At 33.4% G+C, this 26386-nt stretch overlaps 2 protein-coding genes across 2 annotated transcripts; both read right to left on the reverse strand.

The window, feature by feature from the left end:
- Nucleotides 1-8200: 8200 nt before the first annotated feature.
- LOC132725325 (uncharacterized) lies at nt 8201-10348 on the reverse strand. Its single transcript, XM_060710433.1, has one exon. The coding sequence runs from the start codon at nt 9984-9986 to the stop codon at nt 8517-8519; it is 1470 nt and encodes a 489-aa protein (XP_060566416.1). The 5' UTR covers nt 9987-10348; the 3' UTR covers nt 8201-8516.
- Nucleotides 10349-14916: 4568 nt separating this feature from the next.
- Nucleotides 14917-26333, reverse strand: LOC132725326 (uncharacterized). The gene is made up of 7 exons (XM_060710434.1): nt 26264-26333; nt 25777-25891; nt 23954-24090; nt 23286-23369; nt 22139-22348; nt 18488-18627; nt 14917-18256 (listed from the first exon to the last, which is right to left on the reverse strand). The coding sequence occupies exons 3-7, from the start codon at nt 24060-24062 to the stop codon at nt 18113-18115; spliced, it is 687 nt and encodes a 228-aa protein (XP_060566417.1). The 5' UTR covers nt 24063-24090; nt 25777-25891; nt 26264-26333; the 3' UTR covers nt 14917-18112.
- Nucleotides 26334-26386: the final 53 nt, after the last annotated feature.

The raw sequence follows: 26386 nt of genomic DNA on the forward strand, positions 1-26386 counted from the left end.
GACCCCTATTGACTTTGAGGTCACCAGGTCAAAGGTCAAGGTCACAGGGGCCTTGACTTCAAAAAGCTTGTCCGCCCAATAACTTAAGATTCCTTTGATCCACAGTCTTCATATTTGGAATCGAGGTTAGTCATGATTAGTAGATTACCCCTAATGATTTTGAGGTTACCAGGTCAAAGGTCAAGGGCACAGGGACTTTGACTTCAAAAAGTTTGTCTGCCCAATAACTTTAGATTCCTTTGACCCACAGTCTTCATATTTGGCATGGATGTTGATCATGATTAGTAGATGACCCCTTTTGATTTTGAGGTCACTGGAGCAAAGGTCAAGGTCATAGAACTTTGACTTCAAAAAGTTTGTCCACCCATTAACTTATTACGATTCCTTTGACCCACAGTCTTCATATTTGGCATGGATGTTGATCATGACTCTAAGGTGACCCCTATTTATTTTGAGGTCACTGGGTCAAAGGTTCAAGGTCACAGGGACCTTTGAACAAAAAAAGCTTTTCTTCTCAATTGCTAAAGAATGTCCTGTCCGCAATGTATTGATTTTGACATTTTCACATTTGAAGCATGTAGAATACATAACTTAGCCATGCACTGGCTTAGTAACCTCAGATTTGGCAGGGAGGTTGTCCTTGAGCTCTAAATGGCCACTGTTGATTCTGACAAAGTGGTATGCGGGGGTATTCACGCTATGATAGTGGCAGTTCTAGTTTAAAAAGTTATGGATGAAATACAACAACTGCCTAAAATGCATGTATAAAAAGACTGCCCCACTTTTTTTATCAAAAGAATGTAAACAATACATTCCAAATAATATTTATAGGATTGTGAGTCACATGAATTATTGATTGTACACATAAACTAGACTATATAATTGAAACAATGGTGGCAAAATCTAAAGTTATTTTGACTTTGATCTGAAAACCCTCCATCAACACATGAAGGGGAATAATGTTACTTTAAAATAAGATTTAGTAGGATGACAAACTTAATATGACCTGAAATTTCAATTGTTTGGAAATATTTGTTTAAGCATGGAGTTGAAATTTTTATGATGATATTAAATTTTACTTGAAATTAATTAATTTAATAAAAAAAAACACCTTTTATTGCTATTTCTAATTGTTTTTATTCACCCAAGCAATAATAATAATAATAATAATATAATATAATATAATATTGGCAGGTTGAGCTTTTGTGATTGCTTTTCGTCCGGCGTCCGTCCGTCTTCTAAGTTTGTTCAAATAAAAGCCCTTGGGTTAAATTAACTCTGCGGGGGGGGGGGTGTTATGCATCTGGTCGTCCATCTGCCTGTATTTTTTGAATCAGTGAAAGGAAATTGAAACTTCTTGGCAGAATATTAACCATAATGATATAATGTGTAGAGCACAGGTTTGACCTTCCTCGGGTCAAGGTCACACTTAGTCACTTTGTACAAATTTCAGAATTTCTTGTTTGCTCTTTTGAGCCAAATGAAAGAAATAAAAAGCTTTTAGCAGAAATATTACCTATCATGTGCAGAATGTCGATGTGCAGAACACAGGTTTGGGCTTCTATAGATCAAAATTAGCACCACCCTGGGAATTATCAATCAAGATTTATGTAGACTTATATAGGGAAACACATTTTAGTTTCATTGTGCTCAGATATTTAGCATGTCGCATTTCCTTATTGACCTTTACAAAATTGAGATGAATCATGACCCTGGGGTCAATATTGGCCTACCCCAGGGTCACTTGATTTATATAGACTTGTATAGGAATACACATGTAAATCCTATTGTGTGAAACTACAGAGCCCAGATCTTAGATATTGGGCATGTTGCATCAATTTATAGTTCTCTACAAAAGTTATATATTGTATTAATTATGTAGACTAATGTATAGGAAAACACATCTTGCTGTGGATAACTACTATGCCAAGAGTTTCTATATTTGGCAAAAAAGCATTGCCTAGTTCCCTTAAGGTTTTTTTGACCTAGGGTAAAAAACCCCCCCACGGAATCATTTTGTATCATAAGGGGTTTAAATGACCCTAATTACAAAATTTAAAACATTTTTAGACAAGTTTCTTGGTTTGGGGTTTATCCCAGTCCAAATATTAGTCTTTTTGGGATCATAAGTTAAATGACCGTTTAAATTTTTTAAAAAAAACATTTTTTGACAAAATTTCTTGGTTTTGGGCTTATTTCCCAGTCCAAATATTTAGTCATTTAGTATCATAAGGTTAAATGACCGTTAATTATCAAGATAAGACATTTTTAGACAAGTTTCTTGGTTGGATCTTATCCTAGTCCAAATATTTAGTCATTTAGTATCATAAGGTTAAATGACCGTTAATTATTAAGATAAAACATTTTTAGACAAGTTTCTTGGTTGGGTCTTATCCTAGTCCAAATATTTAGTCATTTAGCATCATAAGGTTAAAAGACCGTTAATTATCAAGATAAGACATTTTTAGACAAGTTTCTTGGTTGGGTCTTATCCTAGTCCAAATATTTAGTCATTTAGTATCATAAGGTTAAATGACCGTTAATTATTAAGATAAGACATTTTTAGACAAGTTTCTTGGTTGGGTCTTATCCTAGTCCAAATATTTAGTCATTTAGTATCATAAGGTTAAATGACCGTTAATTATCAAGATAAGACATTTTTAGACAAGTTTCTTGGTTGGATCTTATCCTAGTCCAAATATTTAGTCATTTAGTATCATAAGGTTAAATGACCGTTAATTATTAAGATAAAACATTTTTAGACAAGTTTCTTGGTTGGGTCTTATCCTAGTCCAAATATTTAGTCATTTAGCATCATAAGGTTAAAAGACCGTTAATTATCAAGATAAGACATTTTTAGACAAGTTTCTTGGTTGGGTCTTATCCTAGTCCAAATATTTAGTCATTTAGTATCATAAGGTTAAATGACCGTTAATTATTAAGATAAGACATTTTTAGACAAGTTTCTTGGTTGGGTCTTATCCTAGTCCAAATATTTAGTCATTTAGTATCATAAGGTTAAATTACCGTTAATTATCAAGATAAGACATTTTTAGACAAGTTTCTTGGTTGGGTCTTATCCTAGTCCAAATATTTAGTCATTTAGTATCATAAGGTTAAATTACCGTTAATTATCAAGATAAGACATTTTTAGACAAGTTTCTTGGTTGGGTCTTATCCTAGTCCAAATATTTAGTCATTTAGTATCATAAGGTTAAATGACCGTTAATTATTAAGATAAAACATTTTTAGACAAGTTTCTTGGTTGGGTCTTATCCAAGTCCAAATATTAAGACGTAACCGCGGATTTGAAGCTATTTTTTACATGGGTCAAATCCGTTTAAAACAATTCACATTTTCCGAAAAACTTGGGTGTTTCAAACTGTAAAAAAAAAAGAAAATGCGATGTCTTTCAATGAAGACTAGGTCTTATCCCCTCAATTGATAAGATAAGTTTTTTTTAGCTCACCTGAGCACAACGTGCTCCATGGTGAGCTAAATTGATCCCCCGACCGTCCGTCGTCGTGTGTCGTGCGGCAACAATTTTTCTTTAACAACATCACACCTCAGAAAACCAATGACTATTGCCCCCCAACAGTAACCAAAACTTTACCAGAATGATTCTTGGTGCCGCCTGCCCAAAGTTGTTTCAAATGTTATGTCGGTTGCATAAGTAGGTCACCGAAGGTCAGAAAAAAATGCAAAATTAAAAAATCTTCTTGTCTGAAAATACAAGGCCTTGTAGAGATTTGAAATTTGGCATATGATATCACCTATAGGGTTCCTCTTACAAAAAGTTGTTTTCCAAAATTTAGCCCTGGGGTCCCAAAATTTTGGCCCGCCCCCCCCATGGGGGGTCATAGGTTTTTCCTTTTATGTATTAGTTTAAAAAATTAAAAAAAACTTTTTGTTTTTAAAACCCCAAGGTTTGAGCTTAGATTTTTTGATATATAAATTATTATTTTCCCCTAAAAAGTTTTTTCAATTATAAACCCTAGGGGCAAAAAAGGGCCCCCCCCTGGGGTCATAGGTTTTTTCCTTTCAACCTAACCCCGGGGGGGGCCCAATTTTTTAAAAAATAAAAAAAAAAAATTTTTCTAATACAAGGGCCTTTGAGCTTAGAATTTGGATGGGGAATTTCCCTAAAATTCTAACCCAAAGTTTTCAAAATTTTCCCTGGGGGAAAAAATTTAATTTAAAACCTCACCCCGTTTAAATCACAAAAGAGTGAAAAATTTTCCCTTTGTAAAAAAGTTTGAGCAATTCCTTTCCCCGTTTTGAGCACCCATCTTTTTAAAATTTTGACCGTAAAACCAAGGGGGAGTTTTTTTATAATTTTTGAAAGAAAGACATTTTTGTAAAAAATCAAAATGCAGTTAAACTAGCGGGTGTTTTCCGGGATTTCACATGTAAAAATTGCCTTTTTGGGGGAAAATTTTTAATACCTGCGGCCCGTTTACCCCTACTTTAAAACTAGACAAATTTCTTTGACCTTAAAATTTTTTGAAAAAGTCGATTCTGGGGAGTTTTTTTGCATTTTTAAACCCAAAAAGATCCCACAAGTCTTTGGAAAAAAAAATTTCGAAAAAATTTTTTAAAACGAAGATATACCCTTTTTTTTTAAAACCCCGTTTTGAGCACCCTAACCTGTTTTAGCAAGCAAAACTTTTGGGGTTATGGTTTTAAAAGTAATTTAATGGTGAAAAAATTTTAATTTTTAAGACCACCCCGCAATTAAAAAAGTTTTTTCCCCAGCAGCAAATTTTTGCAAACTTGTCATACCCCCCAAAGGGGGGCAATTGTTTTGAACTGTCCGTCTGTCAGTCCCTTTAATCCTAAACTTTCCGAAACTTTTAAAATTTGGGCCCAAAATTTTAATTTGTAAAAGGGTTTTATTTATATTTGAAAACAACATCCTTTGCATTTCCACGGACCCGTATTTTTTTAACCCTTTACCCGAATGGGCCTTTTCCTTGAATCAAATTTTCCCAAAAAAAATTTTAAAATTTCCCTAAGTCCCGGCATAAGTTTGGGACCCAAAACTCTTTACAAGGCCCTTTTAAAATCCTTAAAATTTTTTTGGGCCTTGCCCTAAGACTTCCCCCTTGAAATCAAAAATTTTCCAAAAAAAAAAAATTGGGCAATAATTCCCTTTTTAGTATACGGATCTACCAATTTTTAAACAACAAACCCCCCTTTAAAGATCTTTTTTTTTTAAATTTTTCCCGTGGAAAGACCTTCCCAAAAATCCAAAAACTTTAAATTTGGGCCCTTTAATTTCCTTTTTAAAAAGTGGGAAATTTAAATTATTTTTTGGAAAACAATTTCCCTTTTGGGCAAAAATTTCCCCAACCCCATATTTTTTACCTTGACCCTTAATTACCTTCACATTAAATTTAAAATTTTTAAAAACAATAAAACTGGGCCAAAAAACAAAAAAAGAATTCAGGGGGATTTTTTCAAATTCCTGATAGGTTTTTTTTAATAACTTGGCCGTCTTTAGCTCAGGGTAAAACAAATTAAAGTGTGTATCACCCAGGGTTGTAAAAATTTTTTTGAAATATCATAAAAAACCGCGTGGTTCATCGTCCACCTAAGTATACAAATAAAAAAAATATTTTCTCCCCTTTTTAAATTCTTCTTTAAAACCAAAATTTTTATTTTGGGTTTTAAAAATGAAAAAGAATTAAATTTTTAAAAAAAAAAAAAAGAACTATTGCAAAAGAAAAACATTTACAAAAAAACTTTTGAAATTTTTGGTAGATTGAAAATTTGTAAATTCTTCCATTTGAATTACTATTAAAAACCAAGACAACCACTAGGTTTTTTTTGCTCACAACGAGTTATTGGTGGCTCAAAAAAAAATTAAAAGCAAAAAAGATATAGGCTTCCGTTCTACGAAGACTTTCAGATAATAATTTACGCGAAGATTGTGGCATCTGTTTAAAGGTTGAATTCCACAAAAAACGTCAACAACCAGAAATCGACGTTTCAATTAAATTAGGGTCAAAGAAAAGTTGTTCTATTTCCAGTAAACCCCGAGTGGACCTGGCTTCGCAAACGTATTTCCATCAAAATTTTCCACACCAAAAAAAACTTTACATTGCATAATCGGGAAACCACAATCGCTATCCCTCCGAAAACTCAATCCGATATTTTTCATAAAATGTCGTAATTTTCAAAAATTAGAAAAACACCTTGTTTATCGTGTCACTCGTTCATAAATTTGGTGCTCACAACGGGAACGGAATTCTAACAACATTTTTACCGATGGACATTTTTCACTCGTTGTGAGTTAAACGGGCGTGACCTGGTAACTTCACTTTTTTATATCAATTGCATTTAGTAGTCAGGTGAGCGCATTAGGGCCAATGGACCCACTTGTTTATTACTCGATCAAATTTACATTTGGGCGTATATTGACCCGTCTTTGCGTTTTACATACTTAACTTCTGTCAAGGCATAACATAAAAAAAAATTCAAACTTGAAATTTCAGAAATGAAAAATATTTTATTTAGAATGCAGTGCGTAAGAACTTTAAGCTCTTAAGGTACATTTGTATAATTTTTTAGTTTATTGCCCTTTGTAAAAATTTCAATTATTTAATTTTTTTTTTAATATAACATTATTTAGAATAGTAACCTTCCTAATTTTACACTCCACTTTAAAAGAGGTATATATATAGGCTAAAAATACTGTCAACTGCATTGAACTATGGGTCAGAGGGTCAAACCTTAGACCTCAGTAGGTCAACTTTTCTCTTTATTTTTGTCTTTTAAAAATTTATTTATGTAATCTCTCGGATAATATTCAATGACTTGTTTATAAAAGTTTCATAACTCATACACACTTATTTTGCGCATACAGGGTGGCCCGTTAAGGAAATATGTTGTAAATTTTTCAGTACCTTAAGGAAAAGTTCACTGCACAAGAACAATAACTCTTTGTTGCATTATTTTAGAGATATTTAAAGTTATTACCCTTTATATTTTTTCATACATAAAAGTGTGAAATGTATATAAAAGATATACATGATAAAATGAAACTTTATTGTTTTATTTTTTTATTATTTTTATGTAAAAATGGACCAACATTTTGCCGAAAGATGCGAGACTTTGAAATAATTTGTCTCTTTTTTGTAAAAATGATGTCTGTCATAAGTTTGTATAAAAAGCTTATAATTTGTGATTAATGAGGGAAATTAAAATCACTATAAATGTCATAAAAAGCAGCTGTACATAAGAATATATTGTGTGATACACATACGTCACGTCAGATGTATATCTATATCATACGATATCTATTATTGTAGTATTAAAAAAACTGGGACACATTCTTTGTCCTAGAAAAAATGCACATATTTTCCCCTCATATCTATAACCCCCTTTGCGTTTTGGCGGCAATTCGTTTAAATTTTGATACAAAACATAAAACTTACGCAGTCATACATGTACAAAAACATGAAATTTAAAAATTACATTGTTTAGTATTAAAGTAGTAACATTTGAGTGAAATGTCAAACGTACGGGATATGTACATGCTGATGAAGTTATGTTATAAATGGTACATTGTATCGAATAGTTTATAAAGTCCTGATTCACATTAACAGTGGGTCTACTTGTTGACTCAAACTATACATATATATAATATTTCATTATGTTTTTGACAGGAGCATTTTGAAAGAATGTTGTACTAACTTCCCTGTGTACCTTATTCTTTCTTTGTTTAATATGAAACCTTTTAATGAATCAGAAATCTGACGAGACATAGTAGGAAGTTTATGCGATCTTTATAGTTTTGTTTAATCTTGACTTCTTTTATGTGCATCATCAGTAACTTGAAACTTAGTTTCTGTATGAATGACGCAGGTTATTGCATATATACATGTACACAGTAGATGACGAAATGACTGTACCCTTGTCTTGAAAGACTATAGAATTATATGTGTATCCTGTCTTGCGATTTACAAGCACGAGTTACTTCCGATCACCGAGAATATATTACTTTCTCTACTTGTTAAAGGGTTTGTAAGTGAAAAGCATGGATCCTGATCAGACTGCGCGGATTCGCAGGCTGGTCTGGATCCATGCTGGTCGCAAACGCACTATGTTGGTTTTGTCATGGCGCGGCTCATATGTTTTAACGAACCTTTCATATACGTGTAGTTATGATCAGCAACAATATTGATAAATATCTGGGTGAATTCGTATTCAATTTATTGTTTCCATGAAATGTTATAATTTCTTTATGTCTGATTTCAACATTTTGTTTGTGGTTAAACACAAGATAAAGTGAAACTAAAAATGACAATATAATTGGGGGGGGGGGGGGTTAAAACATTACAGAAAATATTTATTTGAATACACTTTTGAAAGTAATTATTCAAAACAAAGTAATTGTTAAACACAGCACGATCTATACCAGCAAAGAATGAATCATTAAAAACATTGTTCAATAAAATATACATGTATATGCAAGTTTTTCTTTGAAGCGATGTTACGTTTATTAGTCTACATTAGAAAACGTAAGGTATGATTCTGTATTTTACTTTCAAGCAATATTTTTGCCAATATTCCCCATACTTGGTACTGCACTTTTTCTCATCACGAAAACTACGGTGTACCAAAAGCACCGTCAAGAATATGATATACATGTAGGGTAATAAATTCTCAAATCCCGCCGGAACTGTCCAACAGAAGGCAAGCAATATCTCTGGGACGTAATGAAAGTGCCTTGATAACCCCCACCATCCTGAAGTAAGTAGTATGCTCTCCCTTGTATTGCCAGATTCTGTACGATATTTGGCACGAATTATATCCGGATTTCTGCCCCATATTTTGCAGTTTCCGTTTGTTTTACGAACTATTTGCTTCTGATGATCCGCTAAATAATTAACTGTAGTTGATGCAATACCCACAACTAAGATAACGGTAGTCCAGACAGGACCAATGCGAACAGGGTGATTTACGAGGTAGTAGCTTGCTAAAGGGTAAAGTGGAGGCACTAAACTCATGCAACCCCATATGATGTAAAATCCTGCCCGATCTTGAGAAATATCCATGGTACCGTAATATCCCGCTTCCCAATAGAAAAATTTAGTGATGTAAAAAAGTTGTAGAACTGTTGTAATCATCATACTGTCAACGAAACCATGAAGCTCGTAGCTTTTTATTGCACACAAATATACAAGTATTGGCCAGACAGTCAAAGCAAAACGGCAGTTTGTCAGTACCTTGATATCCACTCCGTACACACGAGGATAAAGTTCCGTACCCCAGTAATAATCGAACATAAAGCCTTTCCCTGTCTTCCCACTATCAGAACTCGATGGGGAATATATTCCCTTGATATACAAGAAAAACACGACGATGAACGAATATATATGCATGAAAGCTGCAAGTTCTCCGAACTGGTCAATAACAATGGTAGGGGTAAGGTTGTTGAGTTTTAGAATAACGGTCAGTATGATAAGCCCCGCCATTGTTATAATGTAACAACTTAACCCGTTATCTACATATTCAGGAATATTTCCCATTGGCGTCAATGGTCCTTTCACGATTTTTCCTGGTATCATCCTAGTGCATAATATAGCCCATATGTAATATCCAAATACAACTGCGAACGTGAAAAAACTAATTCCACTTAGATAATTGCCCCATAGCTCCATATAGATATCATATAAAGTTTTGTTCTGAATGCGAGATATCATAGTTGACAAACTTCCATCACAGTCAGTACTTGAGTAAACTATCATCATGATACCAGTTGGTAGCAGCGTCACGATGAGTAGTGGCAGTATTATATTGTTGATCACACTAAACGGTGCACTAATTCCTGCTCGACTTCTTTTACCACCATCTTGTTGTTTCCTCTGGTCACTATAGTCACCACTGCCGTCACTGATAATGCCAGCAATGCCGTTACTGTCTCGGCGAGAGTTACCCGAGTTGGCTCCTCTCTGTTTCATTTTTTCACCATTCAGCATGACGCAGCTTTGTTTCGGGTTTCTTTTTTCCAGTGTTCATAAATCCACTGCTCTCTTAGTTATATACTCAGTGATAGTATATGTCGGTACAGATATGTTCTACTTGATGTATTTCGCTCTATATTAACACATATATCTAATGCAGTAGTAGATCGGTTCATACCCAAACGTAAGTAATGAACGTGCGAATTTTCTGTGCATCAAACGATCCGAGTCGAGCTAGTTATTACAGAAACGTTTGATCTGCATCTGTTTATGACTCGTAAATTTCGTCAATATTTTTCATTCTTTGAAATGAACATAAATAATATAATGACACGTAATCTCCATTATTTCACAACCAATGTAAGGTTAAGATTAAATTTCCAAAGCGATAAACTTTGCAGTCAAATTGAGCGACAACATAGTAAAAGTACGTGAACCTGGCTATAGGTTGTTGACTGTTTAAAGATGTTGTGTCATAGATGAAATGAATTTTCTTTAAAAACAAATATTTTTAACTTTTAAAAAACGAGTGTAATCCAAGTCTGAGTTTTCTTATTTACTCATTTACCGTGATGTGAAATTCATAAACTGTATATAGGTATCCTACAGAACGGTTTATTACAGCGCAAAAATTTGAACATTTTAAATCAATGAAGAGTGGGGGGAAAGAGAAGAAAATATGTTTGATATTATATATTTTGTGCTATAAGGACACTCAGTAACAATATTTGGCAAACCCACAATTTTATGATCCGTTTTCGGGCATACGACATTTTAGCTTTCATTTTAGAAATAAAGACTGGAGAAATACTGAAGCATCATTTCAGACAATAGTCGGAATCTTCAAGATTCTTGTTTCCACCTATTATTATAATCTACTTCTTTTGACTGTTTACTGTGAAAGTTAAAATATTTCAGGTATTCAACGGAATCTTGCTTCAAGACAGCACTAAAATAAGGCCGTAGAAAGTTATTAGTTAAACCAGTAAAAGTAGAGTATTTACGATATGTAAAGATTTTCTGAAATTTTGATGGATTCAAATTGATCGTTTAATTATTTCCAGGTACACCATGGTTGCTGTAGAAACATTTCAGGCATTAATCATACTCAATTATTAAGTAAGTCAATTATTGAAGCATGTATTTTCCGCAAAATAGTGATACATGTACTCAATAAGCACGAGGTAAGCTGTGTGTAAAATTGTTTGCGCGCCATATGTAAGAGATCAAAATATTATGCAAAGTTCAAACTCGTGCATATTATTAGTTTAAACATATTGTATTGAATCAAATACATGTTTTCAAACATATTATACAAATTATGAGTATATATCAAAAGGCATGGGTTGGGCAACAAGTTCTTACAACATTAGAATAAGCCCATCCCAGTAAAAATTTCAAACACGTGCATATTATTATCTCTCAACCCCAAAAAATGGCTCGTAAATATTGTAATTCAGATATACAATCAGTAATGCTGATGTACGGAATCCGATAAGGGCTATCTTAATGATTAAAAACTCTAATGGAAATAAAATAAAACTTATTTCATATCTAAAAACAATTCCTCTAAATCAAAATTTGGATAAAAATGTGGCACTAAAGAAATAATAATGATAATAAATTGGATGATTAAATTTGTTAATACTGGAAAAAATGTCTCATACCATCTTAAAAATAGTACAAAGCTACTGCCTAATGATGCCCATTAGGGTCTGTAATTTAAGTGTCATTTGTGTCGTGTTTTGATGACGGCACATGCGACTCATGGATGACACTAAGCCGTGTGGCTTGATACGATGAAGAACAAATTTCATGGCGCTTGATACGACACATAATAATAATCATTGCCGCTTGATATAATACATGACAATACGCCGTTACGTTTGATACGATACATAACAGAAATCTGTGACGATTGATTCAATATAAGCAACAATTATCACGACGCTAGATACGAAAAGTGACAGTTAGCCTCGACGCTTGTTAGATACATGACAGATAGCCTCGACGATTGATACGATACACGACAGTTAGCCTCGACGATTGATACGATACACGACAGTTAGCCTCGACGATTGATACGATACACGACAGTTAGCCTCGACGATTGATACGATACATGACTGTAAGCCTCGACGATTGATACGATACACGACAGTTAGACTCGACGATTGATATGATAAACGACAGTTAGCCTCGACAATTGATATGATACACGACAGTTAGCCTCGATGATTGATATGATACACGACAGTTAGCCTCGATGATTGATACGATACACGACAGTTAGCCTCGATGATTGATATGATACACGACAGTTAGCCTCGACGATTGATATGATACACGACAGTTAGCCTCGATGATTGATATGATAAACGACAGTTAGCCTCGACGATTAATATGATACACGACAGTTAGCCTCGATGATTGATATGATACACGACAGTTAGCCTCGATGATTGATACGATACACTACAGTTAGCCTCGACGATTGATATGATAAACGACAGTTAGCCTCGACGATTGATATGATACACGACAGTTAGCCTCGATGATTGATATGATACACGACAGTTAGCCTCGACGATTGATACGATACACGACAGTTAGCCTCGACGATTGATACGATACATGACTGTAAGCCTCGACGATTGATACGATACACGACAGGTAGACTCGACGATTGATATGATAAACGACAGTTAGCCTCGACAATTGATATGATACACGACAGTTAGCCTCGATGATTGATGTGATACACGACAGTTAGCCTCGATGATTGATACGATACACGACAGTTAGCCTCGATGATTGATATGATACACGACAGTTAGCCTCGACGATTGATATGATACACGACAGTTAGCCTCGATGATTGATATGATACACGACAGTTAGCCTCGACGATTGATATGATACACGACAGTTAGCCTCGACGATTGATATGATACACGACAGTTAGCCTCGATGATTGATACGATACACTACAGTTAGCCTCGACGATTGATATGATAAACGACAGTTAGCCTCGACGATTGATATGATACACGACAGTTAGCCGCGATGATTGATATGATACACGACAGTTAGCCTCGATGATTGATATGATACACGACAGTTAGCCTCGATGATTGATATGATACACGACAGTTAGCCTCGATGATTGATATGATACAAGAAAGTAAACCGCAACGCTTGATACGATACACGGCAGTAAGTCGCGACGATTGATACGATACACGACAGTCAGCCTAGACGAATGGTACGATACACGACAGTTAGCCTCAACGATTGATATGATACACGACAGTTAGCCTCGACGATTGATATGATACATGGCTGTAAGCCGCGACGATTGATATGATACATGCCAGTAAGCCGCGACGATTGATAGGTTACACGAATACACGACCGTAAATCGCGACCCTTGATACGGTACACGACAGTTACCGCGACAATTGTTTTGATACATGGCAGTAGAGTAAAAGCCCCCCCGGACGAAAGCCCCCCATCTAAAAATGACAAGGTGGACAAAAGCCCCCATGAAATTTTCACATAGGACAAAAGCCCCCCCATCAAAAATACAGGTAGGACAAAAGCCCCCCCCCCCATCTTTTTTCACTCGTACAGGTGCTCAAATTCATCAAATTTCACACAAACTTTTAAATAAAAATGAAAAGAATTTGTTTAAATGTTTATTTATAATGTATATATTGAAGTGATAACAAAGTTTATGATAAAACATTAAGTAATGTATGCATGCGATACCGAATTCATAGCTTTTCCTATACACAACAAGGGTCAGAAGAGTAGTAATGTTTAATCACATTTGTAAAGGGATCAAATTAATATCCTAAGCACTATGTCACCTACATGTGATGTCCATACATATCTTTTAAACACATAAAAAACACAACTTTAATACACTATATTAAATTTGATTGACTATGGGGGGGGGGCTTTTGTCCTACCTTTACTTTTTTATGGGGGGGGGGGCTTTTGTCCTATGTGAAAATTTCATGGGGGGGCTTTTGTCCACTTTGTCATTTTTAGATGGGGGGGCTTTCGTCCGGGGGGGCTTTTGTCCGTATCCCTAATTAGATGTACATGTTTGTATTTTCATTAAAATCATAATACCTTAAATTTGGGAAACTAAGAGTACTCGAACACGTGTTATGGGACTGGTTTTTGTTGATAATAAGTCATTTTTGACAAGTATTATACAAAGGTCACTTTTACTGTCTGATTGTCAAACTGCGTGATAGCTAAAACAAATAGATGTCATTACAGGGAGTACGGTTGTACTGTTGCAGAAGACAGGCCAAAGCAAGTCCTAAACTTAATTAAATATATCAAAGACTCCGAGTGACACCTTACTGTACCCAGGGTCTTTCAAACATCTGTCTTATTCCTTTATAAGGCATATAGGCGAGGGCAAATCACATTTGATAATAATAATAACACTTATGTTACATCATAATATATAATGAGAATACAGTGAGGTTTTTGTCCGGTTTTCGAATATATAGATAGGTTGACGAAATGTAATATATTTAATGCAACCCAAAAATTAATGCAACCCAAAAAAAAATTGGAAAGAGGCGAGCACTCGGAAGTTATAGTTAAAACTCGCTGACTCGGTTTTATGGTCTGTTCGTACCAAATAATGGAAAGTCCAATCTCTATCAAGCCCTTGGTTCAATCAAATTTTTCGTGGATGAATTAGACATAACGTTACTTAATTTTGAGGTTATATGCCTCAATTAATTACATCATGATTTGTGTGTTATCTGCAAATTCTAAAAATATTTCGAATATGTGCAACAAATCTACATGTACGAACTTGATAATTCCATACTTAGTTGTTGTTGTTTTCTTTTTCAGAATTAGTTTTCCCATAATTATAACAAGAAATCGTATATGTTCAAAACATAACAATATCAATGTTTTCACAAATTTAATCCGGAAAATAGTTTAAAGCTCCAGTACATGCAGTATTTAAGACAATATTCATACACACACACACACACACAAACATGACTATCATTTAGCAAAATTTCAACAACTGTCAACTGAACAAAATAACAAATGTGGCTAGTTTTAAAATCAAAGCGAAAAAGACAGTATATATGTACATTCGTTAAAATGTTTATTTGTGCAAATAATGACTCAAACAATAAATCTACATTTCTTATATAGGTCCTAAGCATCAATATAAGTTTTGGACTCACCAATTTGGGGTTCGAATCCCGTAAGGCATTTTACATTCTTACAAAACATACTTCTCATTTATCAGAATGTAACTTCATAGTAATAGAAAGTTTGAATAAAAGTGAGAACAAAATTATAAAAAAAACAATACATTCATTGAATAATTCATTGTCTTTAAAGGGACTTCACTGAGGTTTTTTGACATGACGGGACTGTAAATAATTTGCAGATATTGAGTACCAATTAATGTGATCTGGACCATAACTTGTGTGCAAATGTTCAGGTCGTTTCTATACCTCGTTTTTCTAGAATAATCATTATTTTACTTTGCAAAAAGACCCAAACATGAAAAGCATTGCAACGTTTTTCACTCAAATCCGACTATGAATCGGACAAAACCCCAATTTTCAATTTAATTCTGGGTATATTTTTTGTTATCCTTTGCAGATTTTTTCCATTTTAAGTGCTTCGCTTGATTTTTGCAAGATTTTGAAATTTAATTTTTCTGGCATTTAGACCTCAGTGGAGTTCCTTTAACAAACTAATTTAAGAAAAGGCATGTTGTTAAAGTTAAAAATTGTACAGCAAGATACAACAGTGAAGTAACTTACTTATGCTCGCCACTGCAGGTATATGCTATTAACAAGTTACAAAATATAAGCTATAAAATGGTATCTTTATATCATAATAAAATTTATCATAATAAAACAATCATACCCAAATAGCAATATTGATTTTTATTGAAGAATACATTTTGTTTCCATGAAAACTCTGGCAGAGTTTTTATGACAAAGTATCACTATCAAAAGAAAAAAGTACGAACAATATTATATGTACAAAAAATGTATATACTCTTTTATCATAATATTTCAGTCATTCGTTTATCCTACAACGCATGAAGTTGCTATGTACAATACATTATTGCTATGATGATGATGTGATGATGATGATGATTATTATCATTTTTATTATTATTATTATGGATGTACAGACTAGCACGTATGTACAGGCTTGCACATATGTACAGGCTTGTACGGATGTACAGGTTAGCACGTATGTACAGGCTAGCACGGATGTACAGGTTAGTACGTATGTACAGGCTAGCACGGATGTACAGGCCAGCACATATGTACAGGCTAGCACGGATGTACAGGCCAGCACATATGTACAGGCTAGCACGGATGTACAGGCCAGCACGTATGTTCAGGTTAGCACGTATGTACAGGCTAGCACGTATGTACAGGCTAGCACTTATGTACTGCTAGCACGTGTGTTCAGTCCAGCACGAATGTAGAGGCTTGCACACATGTTCAGGCTAGCACGAATGTACAGGCTTGCACGTATGTACAGCCTAGCACGGATGTACAGGCTAGCACGAATGTACAGGCTAGCACATATGTACAGGCTAGCACATATGTACAGGCTAGCACGAATATACAGGCTAGCACGGATGTTCAGGCTAGCACGAATGTACAAGCTAGCACGGATGTACAGGCCAGCACATATGTACAGGCTAGCACGAATGTACAAGCTAGCACGCATGTACAGGCTAGCATGGATGTACAAGCTAGCACGCATGTACAGGCTAGCACGAATGTACAGGTAAGCACCAGTGTAGAGGTTAGCAAGGATGTACAGATTAGCACGTGTGTACAGGTTAGCACATAAAACATAAAATAGCAATGGTGAATAATACAATAATAATAAATTTTTTTAACTTTCGATGTATAATGCAAAAATATTATATTTTATATAAATATGAATTCTATGATTTTAGAAGATATAAAAGATATGTTAATATGATACAGGGCTTACTACTTGTATATACATGTATAGCGATATGGAGATAACTTGATATCAGAATTTATATAAACAAGTGGTTTCAAAATATTTTGTTCACCATTAAATCATTTATTTAAAAAAAAAATTTAATTTCAGACATTAAACAAATGACGCAAAAGTGAACATTACAGTGAAATGTCCACTTTTGAAATTAGTAGAAAAGACATGTACAGTATGCCTGTGTAGATACATGCAAAAGAATGTTGAGATAAACATTCCTGTATTGTCCCTAAAAATCAAAGGTTACTGAGTTATACATTATATTGATGAATTTTAGTTAGACAAAACGGAACATTATATGCAATTATCAAAATACATTGTAATATATTTACATATACAATTTTTACACGTAGTATCATCCAAAAGTTTCATATCTAATGCAATGTCTCCTACAATATATCCTTATTTTTATATATCATTTACCAATTTTTTACCAGAATGTTAATTAATTAATAATCTACACGTGCATATCACTTTCTTATTGACTGACTCGTGAATGTCATTTTTCTATTGAATGATGCGTGAATGTCACTTTCCTGTTGACTTCCACGCGCATGAATATCACTTTCTTATTAACTTCCTAGCGCATGAATGTCACTTTCCTATTGACTTACACGTGCATGAATGTCACTTTCCTATTGACTTACACGTGCATGAATGTCATTTTCCTATTGACTTATACGTGAATGTTACTTTCCTATTAGACTGACACGTAAATGTTACTTTCCTAAAGACTGACACGTAAATATTACTTTCCTATAGACTGCAAGAAAATGGCACTTTCCTAATGGCTAACGTTTAAATGTCACTTTTTATAGATATATTCGTGAAAAACGTTCATACTGATTTGTTTCCTATTAATGTACAATCTTAGAGTCATGTCTGAATATTATTTTACCATTAGTTTACGCGTTAATATCACTTTATTGTTGGTTCACTTTACTATTGACATTGCTATTAAAACATTTCAATGTTTAAATGTAATAATCACCGTACTACAATTGTACTGGCATATATGATAATGTATTATTGTCATAGATGGTCTATATATTCAGGTTATTTTACTATTGTTCTACATGATATGGTCACATTTCCGTCACTTCTTCATTACTTGACTTGCTGGATTTTGATTTGGAGCTGGATGAGCTACTTGACCTTGACCTGTTTGATTCTCTGTCTTTTCCTTCGTCATCAAATCCACCAGGTCTGTCCGCCGGATCATCTTCCATCTAAATAGATAGTTTTGTCGATGAAGTTAATACATATTTATCTCATAATTCCATGAACTTGTTAATTGATATACCTCTTAAGTCTAACTTATATCTGGTTATAACTTGTCTAATACTTAACATTTTTTGGCCATTGCAAAGATCAAGCAAGTGTACTTTTATTAAAGCACCCCAATTTATAATAGGGTTAAAATTGAGTGTCTTTTTATGGGAAAGTACAATCATTCATACCTCTTTAGGACCTAGACTAGCCAGAATATTCTCCTCGGAAGCTAATGGAGCTCGAACGGCTCCTAGTGGACTATGTGGCGGGTCAGCAAATGCGCTGTCGTCATCGTGGGTTTCATTTTCTTCTCCAATAGCTACATTTACTATAAGATTGATATAATTGAGTAAATAACTGTACCCATGTTCGGACAAAAGAAGTAATTGGTCAGCATAGGAAAAGTACAATCAGAAATATTACTACATGTAGTATATCTGTCATCTTGGTTGTCGCTGAGAAACATCAGTATCATTTGACATTAGGTATGTGAAATAAATGAACTCATGTAGGTTAGAAAAAATTCGGAATATAGATATAAAATGGACATTTAAAACAACATGTACGGTACAAACATTTAAAACATACATGAGAATAAATACGCCATGACATGTACACCAGTACCAACGGTAGCACAAAAAAGAGAGATTCTTATTTCAATTGTGGTACCATGTGTTTGGTGGCATGACATAGATAGCATTTATACATTGCAAATGAATTTTTTTCAATTAAATATTATCCCAGTTAGATTTCAATTAGTTTAACACAGACTAGAATTACACCATTGTAACACAATTGGAATTGTATTTTATTTGATGTTTATCCACATATTCTTATGCATTCACAATTTTATTCTTATTATTTATATTAACAATATTTTACTTTAAGACAAACTACAATAAAAACAAATTATCAGTATATCACTGCTTGAACATCTATTGCCTTTTTATTTTGCGAAAAGTGGAGTTTGTGGCAGACTCAGGACACAAAGGAAAAGTCGGAGGATTCGTGAACTTAATCCTTACCATTGTTTGCTTTTAAGTCTACACTTTAGTAAAAGAAAGGTAATTTATTATGCTATATTTCACATACTCTTAACCGGTTTTGTCTAAGTGATATACATTGTTCTGGAACATAAATACCGTTGGTGCCAATATCTAAAATCCTAAAGATTTAATACCATGTACACTTTTTGTGAGAAGGATTTGAGCACTGTGGAATTAACAAGGCACATGGAGATGGTAAATTGACATCAATTAAAAAAAGACCAATTGCATATAGATTCAATCACTCCCTGGACAAATTGGGAATCAAACAGATATTTTATAACAAAAAAGAAATGATAGATATAAAAAGAAGCGCAGAAAAAACCCGCTTCTATTAAAAGCCAGAGAGGCACACGGATGCTGTATAACGATTTGATAAACTTTACATAAACGGGGCTTTGTACCGAGGAGCAACGGAGGATGTTCGAAGTCATCAAGGAGCAGTTATATTCCTCATATGGAACATACAAGGGCTTGGTCAGTGTTTTTCTGAATTATATTAACGAGTTTGACGTTTTGCTTTTTACCAAAGCATGGAATTCAAAAATTTCAAATGTTGATATCCAGGGTTTTTGTTCATTTTCTTGTCCCATGTAAAAGTTTAATAAGAAAGCTAAGCATTATAGCTGAGTTGTTATTATCTATAAAAAATCAATATACATGTATTACAAGAAACATTGATCATAATGCTATTGTTTTGATTTAGTTACTTGAGTTTTCGTGATATTCATGTAAATGGTTTTGGATTAAAATTGCTATCTTTATATAAGGAAATAGAAAGTTTATTGTAAATGGTAAATGATCGTAAACAGTGTTTACATAATACAGTTTAAATCGTAGCCGTAGGGCTTCTTGTATGGTGGCTGATTTGGTACACTTTTGTGAGTCGTGTTTTCGCCAGCGACAGTACGACAAAGCGCCAAACGGCGCATTGTCGCACTGTCTCCTTGTCGCTTATGAAGCACGCCAAACGGCGCGTTGTCGTGCAGCGTGAGTTGCGATGTCGCTCGACTCAAATCTTTGATGGCTGAATTGGAACGCTTTTGTGTCTCGTGTTGGCGCTAGCGAAAACAGGACAACGCGCCAAACGGTGCGTTGTCAGACTTTCTTCTTGTCGTCCGATGTACGCCAAATGGCTCGTTGTCGTGCAGCGTGTTGTCGCGATGTCACATTGCCGCTCGGTTCAAATCGAAGGACCGTCTTATAAGCCAAGCGACAGGGCGACATCGCGACAACGGACCGCACGAGAACACACTTTTGGCGTGCTTCGCTAGAAACAGGACGAAAAGGCGATAACGATATCGACAACGCAACGCGCAAAGTGTACCAAAACATTCACCATATTATGTTAGTGTTGTTGATTATTTGTTAACCACAAGTTAATTTTCAGATCATTGTCCGATTTAATTTGGATTAGATTGTTTTTGTACAATGTATCAATCTGATGTCCTCACTTATGATAAACATATACGAGAAGATAATAATAAACATTTATTGAATTATAAACTTGAAGAAAATTGGTTTGATTTTTTCTGTGAACATGCTAAAAAAATTTTTATTGTGAAACAAAAGCTTTCAAAGCTGCCCCGTCTGTAATTCATTAAATTATTTATCAGATAGATTGAACCAGGTATCAATGTATATATTTATATTTTCGGATGACATTGTTTTATTTATGACAAAATACAGACACAGCTTGCAAGTCCAACTTGATTGTATAATATCAATGCTCAATTAAATGGGGCTAAATATTTACATAAAAAATTCAAAGTATGTATTTTCGAAAAGAGAATATAATTTAATTCTTTTAAATGGTCTATTAATTGTGAGTAGTAAAAAATTGTACATATTTTTTGTTATTTAGGCGTTAATTTTATTTTTATGGAAATGTGAACAATGCTGTTATAGTGCTCTCCAGCCAAGCTCTCAAAGCATATAATAGTCTCTTGTCATTATTTAGTCGAGTAATTAAACTTTCACTTTTTGATTCTATGGTTCTACCTACTTTATTGTACGTTTCAGAAATTTGGGGGCGTTTATGATATTAAGGAAATAGATAAACTACATCTAAAATTTTGTAAACATATTCCTGTAGTTCGAAGATGTATTAGGTGAATTGGGCAGTTTTCCTTTGTCAGTTTTAACGAAAGAGAGAGACTTGAAATACTGGATAAATAATAAGTAATCAATACACGCCTATGTATAAAAATTTAGGGAGCTATGTAATTTTTAGAACACAAATTCTTGGTCAAATAAAGTTAAAACGTTACTTGATAGTTTAGGTTCCAGTGATATATGGTTAAATTTTGACTCTCCAAGTTTATAACCAAAGTTTATAAATTAACCCTTGAAAATATTACTGCTTCTTAGAGTTCTTTTTCTTTATGAGTTTAAATTTTCTTGGTGATTGATGTTTTGTGATTATTTATTATTCAAAGAATTAAATGTGGAGTTGTGTATTATTTATATAAACTGTATATCTTGACCATATTAAGTATGTGTAAATGGTCAAAGGCATCTGAAATGCCGTTTTGCCAATATATGAATGAATTGAAAATATTTCAAGTTTTGTTAGTTGTGCTATGGTGCGAGGGTAGTGTTGCATTTACCAGTACAGACTTTGGCAAATCGAGTCTGACTGCATTTAAACTTATTGCAGTGATGCCATTGCTTCTTACTTCTTTATGATCAAATACAAAGATAACAAAATATAAGCATTTCTAGTGATAACATAAAATAGAACATTTGAATCCGGGTAGTACAAGTAGTTACAAAATGAAACAGTTATTTTACCTTCTTTAGTAAATGTTGGCGATTGCGCTTCATCACCGTCTGATACGGACAACACCCTGCCACCTTTCCCAATCTCCATCACTACAGATGAAGTACATCGTTCTTTTTTGCCAGCAGTGTCATCTACTTTACCGTCTTCTGTATCGTTCTCACGGTCGTCTGCTTCATTGGCACCATTATTCTCAGGATTATTCTGGTCCAGCCCATTGCCTTTTTTTAAAACAATAATATGAAATTATCTATTTTAATTCCAGTCTTCCCATTAATTTTCGATCAATAAAATATCTTGTTTCCTATTATTGTGTTTTTACGATATGTCTCAGGAGTAAAATTAATCATGAGTATTTAAGTAATATGAGTTCATTTCTTTTCTTTTCGCTCGAATGTTAGTTAACGACATTGAGATACAACTTTAAGTGATAAACAACGGAAAATATACATTTACAAACATGTATTCATTACCGAACTTTATTGTATTAAATGTATCGATTCAGTTGAAGAAATTTCAACGTTTATATATACGTTAAATAACAACTTCGAATAAAATACAATAAAAGCCACAAACATCGTCAGGAATTTCATTCAATTAACATTATATTGCATAATTACCTTGCAGCTTATATGTTTCCACCCAGGGTCTTTGTTTGATAAAATACGTTAATGATTATTTAAATATTAAAATAAAATTCCTGTTGTCTTTGAAATTAATAAATATCTTCTCCAACTTTAATGCAAATTACTACTCACATTAAATGATAAAAAAATAAAATATGACTGGTGCATTTTGTAAGTTGTTGAGTGTAAATCGCTCATTCAATAAATTGATATGACCTGTTTTAAAGTTATTCTCAAAAAGAGGAAAAAAACAGCTCGGTCTTGTTGTATACGTTGCCACCATTGTTAAGCAAACAAAAACTTGAGAATAAGAGCAAATTGTGTACAAAATATTCAAACGTAACTCCCTAGAGACAATGATATAAGGAACTTTATTATACGATTGTAAGTTCACATAATTCTTCCTGGTAATGCTAAACTTACTTACATGGTTAAGTAATTATTACAACTGTATGAAATATAAATTGATATTGCTTTATTGTACTGACCAAATGAATGATATTTCAAGCTATGATTGCTAAGGAATACATACCATTTGGCGTGTTTTCTTCTGTCTGTCCGCGTCCAGGACCAGCGTACACAGCAAAATTTTGCTTCTCGTCGAGTTCTATCATATCTATGTAAATGTATATAATTCGCTAAATACAGGAGCGTTATAGAATTTTATGTCGAATTTCATCTATACTTTTACTATATTTTTAAATGGAAATTAAGTTCATAGGAAACCTGCAGATACTTTTCCCAAAAAAAAGGGTTAAAATTTTTTATATAAAATTAAAATTTTGCAAAAATTTTTTTTTCCCTAGTCACCCTAAAGAATTTTCCCTCATGAAATTTTTACGTGTTTTCTTATTTTTGAAGAATTTAAACTATAAGTTCCCATTTAAAGGGTAAAATATAAATTTTTGGGTTCGTTTTAAAAAAAATTTTAAATGGCTTTAAAACAAATTTCCCCAGGGGGTTTCCTTAAACTAACATTTTCCCGGGTTTGTGGCAACATGGTTTAGGCTTAAATAGAAATGGAACCAACGTCCCTTCAATAAAAGGCAGAGAATTCATTATGTTGACTACCCATGCCGTTGATGGGAATTTTTGTGTCGTCACTAAGAACACGGAATATACATAACATTAACTTTTCAAGCGAGTGAATGCACCGTTTTTGGAACTTAAAGTTCGATCAGGCTCAATTGGAATGCTTACCCATTGAATGGCCGAGCAAAGGTGAAGACGGTTGCATGTGTGAATTTGTATGGACAGATAGGGTGTTTGGGTCTTTTTGTGTAGGATCTTCCATCTCCTCGTCCTCCATGACGTAATCTCCAGACTGACGCTTCTTCCTGTAAAATTATAAAACTCATCTTGTGTTGTCAGTTACTGACGATATATTTATAACTATCGGTTTATATACCTTAATGGTATTTACATTAAAGAGAATAGATCGTATTATTAATATGGTGGCTCATGAAAAATTTTTTTGAAAATTTTTCAAAAAAATTTAAGCCCTTACGGGTTTTGAAAAATGTATCATGCCCTTTTTCCTGTATGTCCCCCTTTTAAAAGAACACTTTATTTTTTTGTGACGCGTAAAAAATAAACATATTGCATAAAAAAATCATCACTTTAATATGCACCCAACACAAAGACAATCACTTAATATACATGTACACCCGACACAACAAACTACATCCATAATAAATTACAACAAATTACGTTCATAATCTTGTAATAACAACAAATTACGTTTACTATCTTGTAATTACAACAATCTTCATTCATAATCTTGTAATTACAACAAACTACGTACATAATCTTGTAATAACAACAAAATACGTTCATGATCTTGAAATAACAACAAAACGTCCATAATCTTGTAATAACAACAAACTACGTCCATAATCTTGTAAAAACAAAAAATACGTTCATAACCTTGTAATAACAACAAACAACGTTCATGATCTTGTAATAACAACAAACAACGTTCGTGATCTTGTAATAAAAACAAACCACGTTCATAATCTTGAAATAACAACAAACTACGTCCATAATCTTGAAATAACAACAAACTACGTTCGTAATCTTGTAATAACAAAAAACTACGTTCATCATCTTGTAAAAAAATAGTTTCATATTCTTGTAATAACAACAAACTACGTTCATGATCTTGTAAAGGCAACAAACTATGTTCACGATCTTGTAATAACAACTGACTATTTTCATAATCTTCTAAAAAAACAACAACGTTCAAGATCTTGTAATAAAAACAACAACGTTCATGGTCTTGTAATAAAAACAAACAACGTTCATGATCTTGTTATTAAAACAAACTACGTTCATAATTTACTTTTATGATCTTGTTATAACAACAAATAACGTTCATAACCTTGTAATAACAACAAACTACGTTCATGATCTTGTAATTAACACAAACTACGTTCATAATAATATTGTAAAAAGAACAAACTACTTTCATAATATTGTAATATTTCAATCTTGTAATAACAACAAACTTCTAACATAATCTTGCAATAACAACAAAGTACGTACATACTCTTGTAATAACAACAAACTACTTTAATAATCTTGTGATTACAAGGAACTACGTTCATAATCTTGAAAAAACAACAAACTACGTTCATAATCTTGTACTAACAACAAATTGCATTCTAATATTGGTATAACAGCAAACTACGTTAATGATCTTGTATTAACAACAAACTACATCCATAATTTTGTTAAAAAAAACAACTACTACATTCATAATCTTCTAACTAAAACAAAATTTCATAATCTTCTAGTAAAAATCAATAACATTTACGTTCATATAACATAGTAGTAACAACAAACTACGTTCGTAATCTTCCAATAATAACAACAAACTACGTTCATAATCTTTCAGAAACAACAAACTACGTTCATAATCTTAAAATAACAACAAACTACGTTTATGCTCGCCAATAGCTCTCAATATTAACAAATAACGACAAAGTATGACAGTTAGAAGAGACAAGTGCTGGTATACTCACCAGTAACAACAAGCCACGGCTATTATAAGAATAATAAGCAACAATGAGATGATTACACCTATAATAATGCCTGTGTTGTCTGTTGTTTCATCGGTGTCACCAGTGTGGGAACTTTCTGCAAATGTTATCTTAAAATTAAACACAAGCAACAAGTCTTATTTACATTGTTGTCAAGAAGAGATTCAACGAATCCATTATGTAAACTTAGATATCTTTGAATTTATGTAGATCTACATGAAACCTATGTACATTGGAATTTTTATACAAAAATCAATAAAGGGGTGTATATGTCGCACCATAGTAAAATAAACACAAGAACTTTTCAAGATTATCTCCATGCTAGATCATAATTTTTAGTCAGGAATAAAACAATCAGCATATTGATGCAATTTTGTTAACTTTCAACTGATATTACAATGAGCAGAATTTGGTATACTTAATTGTTTGACTCTGATTTCAAAGTAAAGGAGCTATTTCATTTGCTTACTTTCACATGCTGATCCTTCATATCCAGGTTTGCAATTTCCCTCACAAATACCATCATTCCTCGCGGGATGCGCTGCAAACCCAAATTTACAATTCTTGCAAAAAGTGGGGGCCGTATTGGCCT

Source organism: Ruditapes philippinarum, unplaced genomic scaffold, assembly GCF_026571515.1.
Source record: "Ruditapes philippinarum isolate M1 unplaced genomic scaffold, ASM2657151v2 ctg351_1_1_1_1, whole genome shotgun sequence".
Taxonomy (NCBI): domain Eukaryota; kingdom Metazoa; phylum Mollusca; class Bivalvia; order Venerida; family Veneridae; genus Ruditapes; species Ruditapes philippinarum.

Bases quoted from the DNA above. Each gene is read 5' to 3' on its own strand.
- LOC132725325 (XM_060710433.1), bottom strand. From the start codon at position 9,986: ATGCTGAATGGTGAAAAAATGAAACAGAGAGGAGCCAACTCGGGTAAC.
- LOC132725326 (XM_060710434.1), bottom strand. From the start codon at position 24,062: ATGGAGGACGAGGAGATGGAAGATCCTACACAAAAAGACCCAAACACC. The intron at 23,370-23,953 runs GTAAGCATTCCA...ACATTTACATAG, and splicing joins TTTGCTCGGCCATTCAATGG to ATATGATAGAACTCGACGAG. The intron at 18,628-22,138 runs GTAAAATAACTG...TCAATCTTATAG, and splicing joins GCCAACATTTACTAAAGAAG to TAAATGTAGCTATTGGAGAA.